At 39.7% G+C, this 17,133-nt stretch overlaps 2 protein-coding genes across 2 annotated transcripts; one reads left to right on the top strand and one right to left on the bottom strand.

Annotated features, from left to right (window-relative positions):
• Positions 1-218: 218 nt before the first annotated feature.
• On the top strand, positions 219-2,555 carry LOC108240092 (G-protein coupled receptor 6). Its single transcript, XM_017423229.3, has 2 exons — positions 219-419; positions 1,385-2,555. Exon 2 carries the CDS (start codon positions 1,401-1,403, stop codon positions 2,406-2,408), a length of 1,008 nt encoding a protein of 335 aa, XP_017278718.1. The 5' UTR covers positions 219-419; positions 1,385-1,400; the 3' UTR covers positions 2,409-2,555.
• Positions 2,556-14,697: 12,142 nt separating this feature from the next.
• ccdc167 (coiled-coil domain containing 167) lies at positions 14,698-16,903 on the bottom strand. Its single transcript, XM_017423228.3, has 4 exons — positions 16,751-16,903; positions 16,476-16,570; positions 15,965-16,017; positions 14,698-15,506 (listed from the first exon to the last, which is right to left on the bottom strand). The coding sequence occupies exons 1-4, from the start codon at positions 16,799-16,801 to the stop codon at positions 15,388-15,390; spliced, it is 318 nt and encodes a 105-aa protein (XP_017278717.1). The 5' UTR covers positions 16,802-16,903; the 3' UTR covers positions 14,698-15,387.
• Positions 16,904-17,133: the final 230 nt, after the last annotated feature.

Genomic DNA, 17,133 nt, shown 5'->3' with positions numbered 1-17,133 from the left:
GAAGGAGGGAACATTTGTCGCTGAGTTAATTTAAAGCAGAATAAAATCACTATCTCTCCTTTTTTCTGCCATGGCTACTGCCGGGGTTTAAAGCAGGTCGCATGAATCGGTCGCTCCCCTCTCCTCCTCCTCCCCTCTCCTCCTCCTGTCTTCTTCCTCCTCCGCCTCCTCCTCCTCTTGCTCACATTCACCTTTCTGAGCTGAGCACCAGCCAATGCTCCACAGCGCTCCTGCCCTGGGTGCGACTCCTATGCCCGGGAAACACAACAGACCCGAGGGGCTTCACCTGAAAAGGACCCGAGGAGCGAAGAGTCAAAGAGGGGAGCTTCTCCTTCGTCGCTTTCATGCTCACATCTCCCCTCCTGCCGAACGGCTCTGCTGTAAAAGAACATTTCATCTCGGAGCGTTTTGTCACGGAGGTAGGTCTCCTGAACTTTTCTAAAGTCGTCTCTCACACAGTTAAAGGAATAATTTCTGACATGCTGCAGGAAACTTTAAGTTTAGCCTAATTATTTAGAAGAAAAGACAGAAGCACATGGACTGGCTGTTTCCTTATTATTATTATTTGAGGTGGTAAATAACCTGCATGTTTCTTTTTGATTATCGTGAACGTTATGAGTTTTCAGAAAATTTTTTTTTTTCAACATTTAACTAGAAGTGGAGCCGTGATTTCTGCTCTGTTGCGATCCGAGCAGGTCTTTCAGAACCACGGACAGCTCCTTTGGTGCTGCTTTACTACAACAAACTTGAGATTTTTTGTGAACCAGTGGCTTTGATTTTAATGCTTTCCCCTCTTAAAAAAACTGTGCAGTCAATATCTTACAGCTGTTAATTTCCCATTGACACTAAAAACAGGAGGAGTAAAGATCTGCTGTTGATTTACATTGCAAGCAAAAGTTTTGTTTTCTAAACATTTTGGCAAAATGTTTTTTTTTTTAAAATTGTAATTATTATTTTGAATCAGGGTTTTTAGATGTAACAGAAACTATCTTATCAGATTATCACTGAAGAGCATATACTGAGATAATCAAAACCACAGAACTGATTTTAGGGTGAACTTTTAAATTTTTGGCTTTTTTGGTGTTGAATGACTCTGTTAGAGCAGATTGTCTACAACATATTCTGCTAAATCCCTAAAACTTTGCTATACTAAATCATTTTTAAAAAAAAATTTATTATTACCTGGTAAATTATTTGCCTTTTCTAAATGGATATTTTTGTTGGAGTATATTTACTGTAGAAGGTAGGTTTATAATTCTTCCATTTCTGTCATCTTATGAAACAATGTCAATTTATTTACTCAGAAAGTGAAAGTTCGCCTTGAAGCAGCATGTTTTTTTTAATTTTGTTTAAAACATATTCCTTTCTTTCTGTCTTTGCTCAGGACAGAGAGTGGAGCAATGAACGAGTCATTGGTGGTGAACAACTCATCTGCGGCTCCTGTGACCGGAGAGTCTCTCCCATGGATGGAGGCGGAGTCATCCATCCTCAATGGCAGCTTGGAGTTCTCCACCGCCCCATTCGAATTTCCCATCAATCCATGGGACATTATGCTGTGCATGTCCGGCACTGTCATCGCCTGTGAGAACGCCATAGTTGTAGCCATCATCTTCTACACGCCCACTTTAAGGACTCCCATGTTTGTGCTGATAGGGAGCCTGGCCACAGCAGACCTGCTGGCCGGCCTGGGATTGATCCTGAACTTTGTGTTTCAGTACGTCATCTCCTCAGAGACCATCAGCCTCATCACGGTGGGCTTTTTGGTGGCGTCCTTCACCGCGTCTATCAGCAGCCTCTTGGCCATCACCGTGGACCGTTACTTCTCCCTCTACAATGCCCTGACGTACTTCTCAGAGAAGACGCTGCAGTATGTGCACCTCATGCTGATTGGGACCTGGGGGGTGTCGCTGCTGCTGGGCTTGCTGCCGGTGCTCGGCTGGAACTGCCTGCACGAGCCGGCCTCCTGCAGCATTGTCCGCCCTTTGACCCGGAGCAACGTCATGCTCCTGGCCACCTCCTTCTTCACCATCTTTGTGCTCATGCTGACCCTCTACTTTAAGATCTGCAAGATCGTGTGCCGCCACGCCCACCAGATCGCCCTCCAGCAGCACTTCTTCGCCACGTCTCATTACGTGGCTACCAAGAAAGGCGTGTCCACTTTAGCCATCATCTTGGGGACATTTGGCGCCAGCTGGCTCCCTTTTGCCATTTATTGTCTGGTCGGTGAAAAGGAGTACCCACCGGTGTACACGTATGCTACGCTGCTGCCAGCGACCTACAACTCCATGATCAATCCCATCATCTACGCCTACAGAAACACAGAGATCCAACGCTCCATCTACATGCTTCTTTGTGGCTGCTTTCAGACCAATGCCGCGTACCGCTCCAGGTCGCCAAGTGAGGTCTAAAACGGTGCTCCTTCTATGTGTGTGTGTTTACGTGTGTGTGAAAAGACTGAGCAAAAAGACAAACCATTGACAATCTGCTTAAAGTCAACCGTGACTGCTACTCAGATACAAATGGGGCATGCGTACTGTAACTGCACTTTAATATGTCTCAACACAACTTTAAGATGAGAGTTCAGAAATGCTGTGAACAAGAATTCTGGTTGTCAAAAAAAAAAAAAAAAGAAAACAAACCTTTGAATGTATCTAAATGATTACAGAAAAGGAATGAAACTAAAATCTTGCACTTTATGAAGTGTTTTGCGTTTAAAAAAAATACCAAAGCAGTATTGTTCAACTTATGTGCTTAAATGTTTAAAATTGTGTGCAAACTGTGCCATTTTTTCCTATTATGCATTGTATTGTCTTTGATGTCCTTTTTATATAAGAAAAATAAAGGCATAAAATCAAGCCATCAAATCTTCACGTGTCTGCTTCTTTGAAAGGGTACATTTCAGCTTTTTTTTTTCTCTTTCTTTTCCTGCCTCTCCTCGTGTCTGCCCCGCATTCACAAGAGCGCAGGTGGGTCTGTTTGAAGAGACTAATAGCACACTGAGAAAGCAAGTACCTCGCCCTGGAAAATGACTTCAATTTGCACCCACACACATATCGTCTTGCTTGCATCATACTTTGTCTGTGTGTCATGGGTCAAATATAGAAAGATGCCACAAATACGTGAAAACATCTACAATGTGATCAAGTTTACTTATTAATCCCCTCGTTGCCCTTTCAAGCTGAGTAGAAAAACACGAATAAAAGAAGTCAGAACTGTATCTGCTTAAGTACACGGTTGAATTTATAAGAGCTGGTCCACGCTGCAAGGCACAGCACATGAGAAAGCTTTTATAAACTGTTGCCTTAACTCCTTTCTTATCACCTCCAGTTATGACTCACAACTAAAGTAGCTGCAACACGTGGCTGTATGTGTGACAGAGCACATGATAATGGAAACGATCTCCCTGCATCGCCTGTTTTCGCAAAGACTACAGCCACAAATGAAGCCGATTATCTGCCAGGCTGTTTAAACAGGTAGCAGTTGGCGTCAGAGAGCCAAAGAGAAGCGAGGGTGCTGCTGCAAACCAGGCGACCTGAAGGCATGCTCTGATGCTTAAACTGATTCCTCTGAAGCGTTTTTACATTTGAGACCATGATTTGACAAATGACAGCCGGTTCAACTCCATGAAGAAACAGCTGGAAGAGGATTTTGTAACTAATTAAGTTAAATGGCAACAGATCAGTAAGAGGACTGTGAATGAAAAGACCATTTTAGAGAGACTGAATCTGTCAGTAGTAAAGATCGAACACTTTCAGAACAATGTTCCTCAATGGAAAATTGGGAAAACCTTGAATTTCCCATCATCTACTGTTTATGATATCATCAAAAGATTTGAAACATTTGAACATTCCCCTCAAAAAACTTCCATTAATGGTATCCTTGTGGTTGTTGTGTCTCCATAGCTTTTTTTCTTGCTTACCAACTATCTTGCTTGCCCTTGTCTGTGTCTGTTTACTGTTTGTTCAGTTTTGTTGATACTCAGTCTGATTCATTGCCATTTTCCGCTGGTATTCACTGCTAGATTGTGTCCTTCAGGTCAGCTACTTTCAAAATTGCTTTAAAACTGGATTTTATTTTATTCCCCGAGTGAGTTTTGTATCTTATGGACAGCATCATTCCACTTTTATCTCAGCAGCAGCTCTCAAACAGCAACACGGGGATTGCTGCATGTGCTCCTTCTGCAGGCTGTTACTGTAAGAGTCTCTGAAGCTGCCTTCAGTCAAGTCACGTCTCATCACAAAGTGGGATAAAGGTGACGGGTGATGAAGGCCACTAATGGACCGCACACTAAGATGCTGACCACTCTGAGAGCGAGAGATGTTTGTTTAACCTGTTTTTCCCCCTCCAACTCAGCACATGTTGCTTTTGATCACCCACCAAATCAGGCAAAAAAATCTGCTTCCTTTCAAAGTTTTAAAGTTAATACATACAGTCTGCTGTTCAGAGTCTGAATTCATAATGTTTCCCACAGGGAGACAGTTTAAAGTGATGTTTAAAGGTTGTAGCTCAGGAACCAAGTCTAAAACAACCCTTACAGAAAACCCCCCCACATGAATTCACCATGTTTTTCACATGTGGAAATCATGCTCTTACATGAACGTGTTAAAAATGTTCCAAAGTTGAGCAGGAAAGAGGATTAAAACGTGTTTCACATGAAAATTTAACATGTTTTCACCAGTAAAAATGTGATTTCCATGTGTGAGATTTATGTTTTTCTGCAAGGGCAGTTTTCATTTTGGTTTTGTCTTTAAAAAGTATCGTCTTACATTCTTTGTTGTCCAGAAACACCCCACGTTACTGTTCATCTATACATTCATACATCCTTTATCTTTACCTGCTTTACCACACGGAGTCACAGGGAAGCTGGTGCCTATCTCCAGGCTCCACCCTCAATTGCCTGAGAAACAAAAGAAAACGAGCCAGTGCAGAAGAAACTCCCACACAGGGAAAATGTTGGCTGACACTCTGATTCCAGTCATATTATTCCGATGATGAATTCAGGCTATAAGGAAATGGACCAACAATTACACACTATCAACACAAGCTTGCCACAGACTGAGATCATGCTATCATAACATTTATGATTCTTAATTCAGTGATGAGTGGTGTTACAGCCAGAACCTAAAGAGATACATCAGATGTCTTAAAGTCAGGTTTTGTGGAAAGGTTCTGAATGAATAATATCTTACCTGATGAGGCCAATTCTGTTCAAACAGACAAGCTAAAGGCTAGTCTGAGTGACTGGGTGGACTAAAGTGGATTGTTGCTGCTTAATGTTAATAACTGCTTAATGCTAAATTGACAACAATAGATAAGTTTATAGAAAATATTTTGCACGAACCACTGTGTCTTGGCCCTGCTTGATCCAAACATTAGCTCATCAATCTGGTCAAGTTAAACTCAGTTTCTCCAAATTGAGGCCATTCAGAAGTATCTACAGCAGGTAAGATATTAACTGTTCAAAACTTTTCCACAGAAGTCCACTTTAACAGATCTGAAGTGTCACTTTATAATAAAAATAAAATAAATTGCGTTTTAAAATTCACTGAAATTTCGTTATCATTTAACAAAGTAGCTTCTAAAGCATGGGTCATAAACAGATGCATAATAATTTAATAAATAACTCAACAGTGGCATAAAAACATAGGACTACTGCAGGTAAAATGATAGCATAACCACAGTTGATGTTGGCTCTTGTATCAAAGAAGAGGAGTTGTTCAAATTTCAATCATTTCGCCTTCTTGTAGCAATTTCCTTGGAGGTTGGTGTTTATTCTGGAGTTTGAAAATTACATTTGACAAAACATTTTCCATTTAGACCCTAGTGGCTGAATTTGTAGCCACTTTTTTGAAACAACCTGCAAATATAATTACAACACATCAAGTTGAAGTGTTTTTGGTTTATTTTTTCGCTTTGTTTATTTATTTTCTTTTAGCTCTTTCATGCTTTTTTATGTAAATTTTCACTTTCCCCAGGTGTTTCTTGACTTCCTGTGTAAAACCTCTTGAGATGTAACAAGTGGAACCAAAACAGTAAAAGTTGTTTGCCAAAAAATTATAACAATAAGCAAAGATTTACCCCAACCCTTCTCACCAATTCCAGTACAGAAACCTCAGGCGCTGCTGTGCTCTGACCCATTTTTGAGATACTTGATTTCTATTTTACAGTGTTTTCTGATTACCCTCAAATTACTCTACCACTGTCATCATCCTTAGTCACCTAAAATCAAATTTTTCTTTTATGAATCATATAAACACCTTTGTAAACACTTTATTTCTGCTCTAAAAGAACTTTTTTTTTAATGTTTGTCATTCCACTGCAGCATTATCACTCAGCGTTTTATATCTTACAGCAAAGTTTTGAGAAGCAGAAGTCATGGAAATCTGTCAGGTTTTGTCTCCTATTAAATATAGAGTTTAATGTTCATGACACTGAAATCCACCCATATCCTCCACTTTAATATAGCATCCATTAGGGCGAACAGAGTCTGGTAGCAGGGTTTGAATTATGTAATCGGTTGAGACCTGCTTAGCTCTTTGGGCAATTACTAAAGTACACAGTCGAATGATTCCCTCATTAATAACATTAATTACAGTGCTGTAGCAAATGCTCTCCATAGAAACATTACTATTACTGACTTTGCCATTAGTTTGATGGAAAATGCTTTGGTGTTACTGGTTGTGTAATTGTACAAACAGGTGCTTTTTACTCCCTGAGTGGGTTCTTATTTCATACTCACATGAGGGTAATCTCACAGGGAAGTCTGAGATAGCGGTGATAGAGGAAAAGAACATGTACACAAGAACAATTAAAGGCCTAGCACTCCTTGAAGGAATGCATATCGCTCGCCGCCTTTCATGCCGGAGTTTTAAATTAGGATCATCTCATGTTGAGCAATGATTAAGTTGGAGCTGTTCTGGTCTAACCTTAAAAAAACAAAACAAAAACAAAAAAAAACTAACATCTCATGCAAAACAAAAGCTCAAAGTGTGTGTTGGGAATGAATCTCAGCTACTACCATGCCAAATTCTAGCACAATAGTGGGAAAAGTCACTGAGTTATAACCATTTTTGTATTTTCTATGGTCAGTTGTCTGTGGCAGCCATTTTGAATTTGGCTGACTCCATATGTTAAGCAGTTTTAGATGTACATCCAATGATTACATTCTGCAAGTTTCATGTAAATGTGTTCAATGGTTCGTGATGATGTTTGCTAACAGACACACACACAGATCGACTCCTAACTAATTTACATTTACCTAAAGTTTTCTGTAAAACCTGTCATCATCAAACTGAATGCTTCATATTTTAGGGGCTTGTCTTTTGTCCCCCAAGTGGATGAGAAGTCACCATAATGGGACAGTGTAAACGAATTTAGACCCCAGGAGCATGACTAATACACACCCACATGCTCAAAAATCACAAAAGCTTTTATTGCAAAGCAGATTTTATGTATCTAACGAGAGGCTTGCTTCTGTTTGCCAGGAGGTGCTGCCTTTGTGTGTGTGTGTGTGTGTGTGTGTGTGTAGGCACGTATTGGCACAGCTCTGTGTCTTCTGAGTGTGTTTGTTAGCAGCCTGGTACCTTCCAGGATTTGTCATGAGTGAATTAGCAGACTGAGAGTAGGTGTGCATGCGCTGCCTGAATGCAGTGTGGAGCGTGTGTGTGTGTGTGTGTGTGTGTGTGTGTGTGTGTGTGTGTGTGTGTGTGAAAGGTGTGTGAACATATATGAGTGTGTTTAGGAAAGAACAGGAGATAGAGCAGCCATAAAGCCATGCTCCTCTCTCTCTCTCTCTCTCTCTCTCTCTCTCTCTCTCTCTCTCACTGCTTTCTTAGAAAAACACTCAGTGACGTGGTGAGCGAAGGACATTTTTTAAGGTACAACGAGCTTAATAAGTGTTGTGAACACTTAGCGATGCGCTGTTTTAACCCCCAGAACTCTCGGTACCTGGCTGTGTTTGCTTTAGATCATAACTTGTGTATAATAAAGCAGAATGTCTTAACGTTTCTTAATTGAACTATTGTAAAATAAATTAAAATGACTATTGGAGCCAATAGGAGTCATGATCTTTTGTTTTTCTGTTGAATTTTATTAACTGTTTTTACATTTTTGTGTTCTCAGTAAATCCTGAATTTGTTTTTTTCTGTTTTTTCTTGCTTTTTTTGGCCTTCGCTTTGATGTTTAGTTAGTTTTTGCTTTACAAAACTCTGTATTCCGGGCCAGTTTTTTGTAAACGAAGTAAACTTCTTGTCTGCATTTATCTGTAGCTTTTTTTTCCTGTTTTATTTTGAAGGAGTTCTTCTGTTCTGCTCTTCCTGATGTATCTGGTTTGAACTCGCTCAGCTTGTTCCCACCTGTCAGCTCCTGTGTGTTTGCTGTCTGTCCACCTGTCCACCTTTCAGCTCAGCAGAATCACCCGTCATGTCAGTTTGCGGCTCATGGCTTTCTTTTTTGTTTTTTGTAAATGCGGATTACCGCCTCTGGGCTTGTAGCACCTTCTGTTCTTAACTTTTATTAAAAGTACATGCCCACTTGCTTCCGGGTTTCTCTTCCGCCTGCTTTCATAATGACACATCGGTGAAGTGAGGTCTCCTCTATAGGTTTGTGATGGCGAGAGCAGAGATTTTTTGGGCAGAAAATCAAAATTAGTCACTTAAAAAAACTGAAGACAAAAAAGAGGACTGTTTCTGTGCTTGGTGTTGCTACATCTGATTGTAGGAAAAAGAATGTGGCACCGAATCACAACAGAAAGACTTTTCTTCAATGTGACAAACATCTGACTGCTGCTTCGATGCAACAAGACCTGCAGGAGAAGAGATTCCTGCACTATAATGGGCTTAGACTATGACTTTCTAGTTTTCCTTATTTGTTTCCTTTTAGTTTATTTGGTTGATCCAAGGACAAATTAAAATATAAAGCTGATCAAACTTTTGTAGTGGCTGCTCCATATTTCTAGAATAATCTGCCTCTTTACATACAGACTACCAAGACTGCTGAGTCTTTTAAATCTCTGCTTAAGACTCATGTTTGTTGTTTTTTTCCTTATTTTTTTGACTCGAGCAGAGTTTGAGAAGCAAACAGAGCTGACAGTTTAATTTAGGCTTTTACGTCTTCTCTTAAAGGGATGATCTGGTCATTTTTGAAGTGATGTTTTGTCAGTAGTTTGCAGACTGACAGAGGGTGTGGAGAAATGGGCAAAAGTCTTCATCCAGGCTGAGCTAAAGGTTGGTGGTTAATTCTTGCATTTTCAAATTTCTTTCCACTAAACTGTTCAGGACTTCTGTCAACTTCTGTTGAACCCCGTCCCTCCTCATTCCAATATTTGTTTTGTCATGGCTGCTTCGGGTGATGCGACCATGTGCTTAATCAATAACCAAAGCTGCACGCCATCCGAAGCATTCTCTGTAAAGTTACGTGAAAGATAATGGAGCGTTTTAGTCTGAGGCAGGCCCTAAAAATCAACCATCGTCAACAATCGACTGCAGTTTTTGTGTCGTGAACACAAAAAAAACATGAAAATGATGTTGCGATCTGAAATAAATATCTATTAGAATAAACAGGCCAGACTCTAAATCAGACATAATAAAAATAACAATCGTTTGCTTATGTTGCAGATTAGCACAAAGAATACAATGTATATTTAATATCATGTGATAGGTTGTCCTTTTTTACAGGCAAGATAAAAAAGAAGGCATAAAAGCCTCACGTTGCACTGCATGGCATTAGTTTGTCAGAGGAGGGAAAAAAATAGTGTTTTCCTATTTTTGGTCAAAGATCAAACTGATTCCATCGACTACTAAACGCCTATTTGAAGCCAATTTCCAAAACCAAATGTCAAAATGACCAAAATCAGTTACGCTGCTAAATAAAGCAAGCCTGCCGCTCTCAGCTCGAGCTCCTTGCATTAACTCAGGTGAGGAGGAAAACATGGCGCGCTGAATGAAACGTCTTTAATAATTTCCTGAGGGGAAGAGGTCATTTTGACCTGCAAGAAAATAAATACAAAGGAGGTTAGGAAGTTCAAAATGAGTAAGGTGAGTGTGTTTATTTCCATCTTGTACATATTTGCTTCAACTGTACTACCTGCCATCAGGTCACAACGGCTGATATTCACCTCCTCTTACTCAAACTCTGTGAGCTGACAGGAATTTCTGCTCCAAAGGAACACTCTGTTGCCATTAATTACACCCATCACCTCGCTATCTTCCCCAACTTTCTGCTCTCATCTTCATTTTTTTTTTTCAAAAGAACCTGCTGTGAGATCCATCCCCGCTCTGACCGAAGGGATGATGACTAATGCAGAAATTAGACGTGGAGGGCACATTCAGCCACGACCAGCCTGAAGCTTTCATGATTCTCTGGTCACGATGCCTTAAATGCTCCCTCTTCTGAGTGCTTTTTCGGCTGCTAATTTGTAAGATGCTTTTGCACATGGCTCAGGGATGCGACATCTTATTTAAAGTGATTTAAATCTGGGCCAAATTTTGTGTCATGGCTTAAAATCAGATCAACTTTACTGCAGCTGTGCCGATAAAATCCTGTTCAGTCACTAAACATTAAGTGGATATGAGGAGATTTTGAAGATTTGAATTTGTCCTTAACGAACGATGGATCGTAGAACATTGTGACTGCTTCTTTGTGTGTTTATTTGTCTTTATCTTGTGAATTAGTGGGTGGATTTTAAGGAAACCCCAAGAAAGTAATCACTGGATGTACATTTAAAACTGATTAACCTTTAGAGTCAACTTGATTCAATATGGCCGTTACAGATAATCAACCTTAGCAAACACAAAAGTGGCTCTAACTCAGTCAGTTTTACTGATAATGAGCTAAAATTTGGTGTGTAGCCAAAAGTCATCCCCATCAAAGACTCTGAGCTGTAACAGATCACACAAGATTTTGGCTTAAAACTTTTTTAGTGAAAGGCAGTACGGGGCGTGCAGTCCTTTAAGGCAGGGGTGTCAAACTCCAGGCCTCTAGGGACGCTGTCCTGGGAGGTTTAGGTTTTTCTGATCTGATTCAAACGGTTTAATCACCTCCAAATAATCAGGTTCTCAAGGAGCATGGCAACAAGTCATCCATTTAAACCAGGTGTTTTAAAGCAAGAACACATCTAAAACATGCAGGAGAACGGCCCCAGAGGAATGGAGTTTGACACCTGTGCTTTCAGGAATGCTAATTTCCAAAATGTTTCCACAAACCTGATAAAAACTTCCATTATTCCTTCTGCCTTAAGCAAACTGAATCTTACATCATGAGATCTGACTCGAGTTCGGAAACTGGACCTCTGCTGCATGAGGAGAGCTCAAACTTCTTTCTGCTCAACAAACACAGAATTCAAAGTGACGTCTGGCATTTTGGTGCTCAGAAGGCTTTAAAACAGGATTTTATTCAGTCCCTTCCTTTCAGAACCTTGGGGTTGCAAACACGCTGTGTCAGTGTGGAAAAGAACATGAGGTCAGGCTCTGACTGGCCAGAAAACAAAGCGTTTGTACGGGATGTTTTAGGTGGAACTACTGGATAGTGAAAGATGTCTGTATGTCTGGTTTGAGGCAAAGTCACAAGTTTTTGTTTTGTGTAATAACATTTTTAATTTTAAAAATCCACCAGTCTTTCCCACAGGATGAGCGTGAGCATTCCACCTGATTCAAGGATGATTATAATCTTTGAAACCCCACAGAAACGTTGCATAATAAACTTGTTTGCATGTGTTTTAACAAACCACGAGAGAACGAGTGTGTGGAGGCGTGACAAAGTCTGTCTGCAGTAACAGGGAGCGTAGGTGGAGGGTGGAGGGAGGAGGGAGGAGGGAGGGGCGCCGCTAACATTTCTCTAAACAAGAAATCTTCCAAAGCAACAAATCACTCAGAGAAATGGTAATTCTCCTTACTTTTACACTTGTAGAACCAAACAAACAGTTTGTCTGTGTGAAAACCAGTTCGTACAGTTTATCCTCAGAGGTCTGCAACCTGCGGCTCTGGGGCCTCAGATGGCTCTTCGGTCCATCTGGAGTGGCTCTTTGTAGGTTTGACCAAAAATATCATGGAAATGAACTTTATTGATTTCCAACACATTAACAGAAAAAGCTCATTTTAGCAGTTTTCTTGTCAATTTCTTTTGCAAATGTGTGAACGATGCTATTAAAGAAATGAAACACACTGATCAGATTCTGCTAGTAAGTCGTTAGCCTTTTACCTCCAGCCCCACAGTTGATGAAATCCACCAGAAAACGAAACATCATTAAACACCTTTAAAACAAGTTGCTGAGAAGAAAAACAAAGTGCAGTTTTGGAAGCTTCACACATTATAAGTCTGCACTTCGTTTGAGAACAATAAGAGTTTGAAGTAAAAGCTTACTTTTATTGAAAACATAAATAAAGTTGAGGTAAATGAAGATCTTATTTAATAAAAAATAAGCAATAAATTATAATTAAATTTCCAACAAACTGGCATAATTTTTACATTCACTTTAACTTTATGCTTTATTGTTTAAAAATGACATATTTAATAGTTCCAGAAGTACAGAAAGTACTCACATCGTTCTGCTGTTTCATTTTATACATTTTTTCCCCTCTTTTGACTTTTTTCAGCATTTGTTTTCTTGTCCCCTAATGTAAAAATACCGATAATAATCAGAGTTACTTTAAATCTTTAGCCCCCCCCTTAGTGAACTCAAAGTGGCCCACGGGCCGCCAGTTGATGATCACGGTTTGCAATTCTGGACACATTTTATTTAGCAAAGAGGTGAAAATGGAAACTTTTGCTTGGAGAGGTTGCAGACCCCTGCCCTGCACTAAAGGAGGATGGTGTAGATTAGTCAAGGTCCAATGAAGTCTTACTCCTGTTTTTTCTTTATGTAGGGTAACTTATTTTAGGCAGAGCAGCTTGTCCCACATTTACAGTAATTCATTATAGGCGGCGCAGCTTTTTTTTGCATTGTTATCGTAAAATATAATATTTAATAATGTCTGATGCACTCATGCAACCTTTAAGAATGTATTTATCTGTTTCCTAGTGCTTGTGCAGACTTAGAAATTAAAACTCAATCTGAGTGATTGTGCAGGGGCAGCAGCTGTATTGAGTTTGGAGCTTCTCATGGATCTGATGAGCCAGCTGCTCGGACACAGGGGGAGGTCCCAGCCTGCAATTTAGAGAGAAACTTTTACTTTGTTAGTTAGAGTTAGAGCCCTGCCCTCAGAATCTGTTGAAGAATGTTTGCTCTCCCTTGTCAACAAGTACTTTAAAGAAGATATTTATTTTTCTCCACAACAGTTTGGCGTTGCTGACAGGATCCCTGGAGTGGTCGTTGGGGACGGAGTGGTCAGTGGCTGATCATCCTGGAAAAACCTTCCAGCTTCCAATCCTCAATGTAGGTTTCAGAGAAGGGAAGACTGACCACAAAAGTCCACCATCGTCACCGCTGGGATCCAACGAACTCATAACTCCAAATGAATCAGGTAAGACTTATTTTGAGTAAAACAAGCAGGCCTAGTAAATTAAAATAAAAGGAATTGAAGGTTATTTCTTATTGTGATGCTGGAGGGAACTGGAGAAGTCCAAGTCTTCAGACTGACAGAAAGGTAGATCCTCTGGGTAGACCAAGTCCGAGTCCTGTTGGTTCTTATTCAAACAATATTTCTCAGTTGTTGCGTTCCTGAAAGGACTGTATGTCACCTGCTGTGTACCACATCAAACTTTAGCGCAACATCTGTAAAGCTCACTGAGCTGTAGCCAGTTTTGTGTTTACGATTAGAGGTTGATTAGCTATAGTGGCCATATTGACTTTGGTTGGGAGCCTAAAACGTATAAATATTCACTTTAAATTGAGTACAGTCCTTGAATCTGATCAGATTTCCAAACACTGGTTGCATTCAAAGCTTCTTCTTGGTTGGTTTAATGCAATCTGTATTAAGTACTGCACATAAAATCGCTAAAGCCTGTTTATTTTTTCCTCAGATCGTTACAAATATTCCCTCCAGGCTGCGCTGAATGCTTCATATCCTGTTTTAATGGAGAACCAAATGAAAAAAGTTTTTAGGAAAAAGATGTTTTGAGGTTTTTGCACTTAAATCAGGGAGCCAAGAAAAGTGTTTAGTGTTTCTAAAAAGAAAAAAATAAATCAAAATGAAGTTGGAAAGTCTCGAGGCAATGATTGAGTATTCAGTTATCTTAAACACAACTCCCACCTCCGACGGTCTACTGTCTATTATTACTCATTATATAATGATATCATGTGACCTGCTCTGCTTCGAGACGGCAGATGGTGACCTGACATGCATTTTTCTAACAGGTTTAGTGTTTCATTAGATCAGAAGAAGCCCATTGATTCGGTAAAAGGCCGAGAATGAAACCATGGGTTCTCCAGAACAGACTGACTAAAACCCCTCTGACTTTCTTGCCCTTTTAAGAAAGTCATTACAACCTAAACACTAAAAAGATGTGACAAGATGGTTGTTTTACTTAATAAATTCTCTGAAAAGAGAATCCTACCGAGTCAAACGAATCAGAGCATGCCTGTTTAATGACTACCACTAATAACCTCGGGAGTTATGTAAGACATCGTGCCTTGGGTGGTGGTATTTCTTGGCCTTTTGGTTTTTAGGAAAAGCCACAAATGTTAGTTCAGAGAGGACACGTCCAGCTGTGAAAGGGTTTGATGTTCTGTCAAAGGTAAGCAGGCTGTTATCAACAAACAACATGGCTCCAAAATGCTTAATTTATTCATTGAGAAGTCAAAAACATCTTTTCATGTTTGTATTTAGCATGACATTTGTGAGCTCGCTTGTTTCACGTTAGGAGGTGCAAACTCACAAGCTCAGGTAAAACAAACAACCAAAAAAAACATTTCTAGAGTTCTTTAAAACTAACAAGTGATATAAAAAGAAAATCTGTTGCATCAAATGTCAGTTTGTCTTATTTTCCCGTGTGATCGAAAAGCAGACATGCAGCAACGTTTTATGAGGCATTTGTTGTGATTCTAAACTAGATTGCATGAAAAAGGCTAAATACACATTCAGTTGACTTTGAAGGCTGATAAACTTTTCCTACACATTGGTCAGTTTAAAGTCTGAAGTGTGCTAAACAGCATCTTTTTTAGTCAACATAAAATGCAAAAAATGATCAAAACAATTACTAATTTTCATGGCCAAGAGTCCATTAAGGCAGTTAATGAAGCTGTGGTGGGTTTTAGCTGCACAGGATCCCTTCAGTTTGATCACCAAGAGCTCCTGAAAACAACAAAGCTGCCATCTAGAGGCAGAGCGGCGGCATTTTAGGAGCAAAGCTCTTTGGCTCCATTTAAACTGTTTTCATCATTTCGTCTGTGAAGAAACCTCCCTCGATAAGGCTGCTTCGGACCCGACGGGCCCTCTGAGGTCCCGGGCGGCGTCATGTGTTGGCCTCGTTGTAGAAGAAGGTGTAGTAGACGAGAGCGCTGATGGCGAACACGGCGACCGACAGCAGCATGTTCTTCCTGTTCTCACCTCGTAGCAACTGCAGCTCTTTGTCTGGAAACAAAACAAACGAAAAAAATTATGCCTGTAGTAATGTTTGGCAGATGTTATTTACTACTAACTGAACTTTTGACATCAGTCTGTTTCTTTTACTTTTATAGTTAATTTAGATATTTAGAATATATTATTTTTGTTTATGCTGATTATTTTCTAATGCAGGATTTTTATAGAATGACTAAATAAATAAATAAAGCCAGTTTTCTATTTTGTTTTAATTAAATAAAAACCTACAAATACAAAAAAAAAAAGAATTAGAACCAAGTTGACCAAGTTTTCAAACTTATTTAGGCTCTAACCTTTTTGTTGTACAAACCTTAAATACATATCCATTATAAAGTATTAACACCTTGATTCAGTTCACTGGTGGCAAGAGTGAAAATCAGAAATCCAAAAGAAGTAAACAGAAGAAGAATCTGAGATTAAGAGTACAGGTTTAAAGTACATAAACTCACCTAGTTTTTGCACTCTCTCATTTATGATTGCCATTTCTTCTTGTAGTTCTTGTCTGTGTGATGGAGATGGACAGAACAGCTGTGAGGTAAAATGATTATTCAAAGCTTTATTAGCAGAAAGCTGTTTCTTTTTTTTTTTTTAAAGGATGCAGAAGAACTAAAAGAAGACAACTCCGAAGAAAAACAAAAGTCATAAAAGTAGAAAACATTCAAAAAGAATATTGCATTAACACAAACCAAAAGCTAAAAGTAGCAAAAAGGTAGCTGAAAGTAGCATCGGAATTCAAAACCAGAGCAGGTACACTAAAGCAGACTTCAAATAAAACCTTTTGATGGAAATATAGATTTCCCGATGTGTAACAACATATGTGTAAATAAAGCTAAATATTTTGTAAAGTGTAAAAATTACAAAAACTAAAAGTCATAACACCCATCTCCTGCATGAGCTGAATTATTTAATATATGAATGTTTAAAATAGCGCAGACTAAAGTAGTTGGATGGTTTAGTCACCTCTCCTTCTCTGACAGTCTCTCCTTCCTGCTCTTAAACTCCGCCCTCTCCAGGTTGTCCTGGCAACGCTCCCGTCTCTCCTCCAACCGGTCAATCTGCAGCGTTAAATACGAATTTAACATAAAGTAAGATTAGTTTGACCAAACTAAAATGAAAAAAAAAAAAAAAAACAGCGAGGGACGGACAGCACAGGGACTGAACATGAACAGCATTTATTTAACAACCGAGCAGCGACCGGCTCACGAATACGAAGCTAAAACCTCGAGAAGTTTTACCTCGGTGGCGACGCTGATTTTCTCTCGTTTCTTGTCATTTACTTTAGCCATTTTAGCACCAAATCAGAACCCGACACACAGTTTCACCGGCTGAATAAAAAGTTGTGACTATGCGGAAGTGGTTTATTTTTTCTTCTTCGAAACGTCTGGGCTACTCGCTCGCAACCCGCCAGGAGCTCTGTCGCCCTCCGGTGGCCAAAATGTGTCATGACAACAGATATGACCCACTAGTCCCGAGCACAACACTTGTGTTTGGGGACATTAAAAAGAATAAAAAATGCTCGTTACGTCGCATTAAAACACATGAATTGTTAGATATTTTGTGCCGCTCGTCCTCTGGATAGTGGCAGCTGCAGACAGGTGAAAAGAACTGATCTTTACTA

Source organism: Kryptolebias marmoratus, linkage group LG19 (assembly GCF_001649575.2).
Source record: "Kryptolebias marmoratus isolate JLee-2015 linkage group LG19, ASM164957v2, whole genome shotgun sequence".
NCBI lineage: Eukaryota > Metazoa > Chordata > Actinopteri > Cyprinodontiformes > Rivulidae > Kryptolebias > Kryptolebias marmoratus.
Note: the sequence above shows the minus strand (reverse complement) of the source record. Positions and strands in the feature narration are given on the sequence as shown.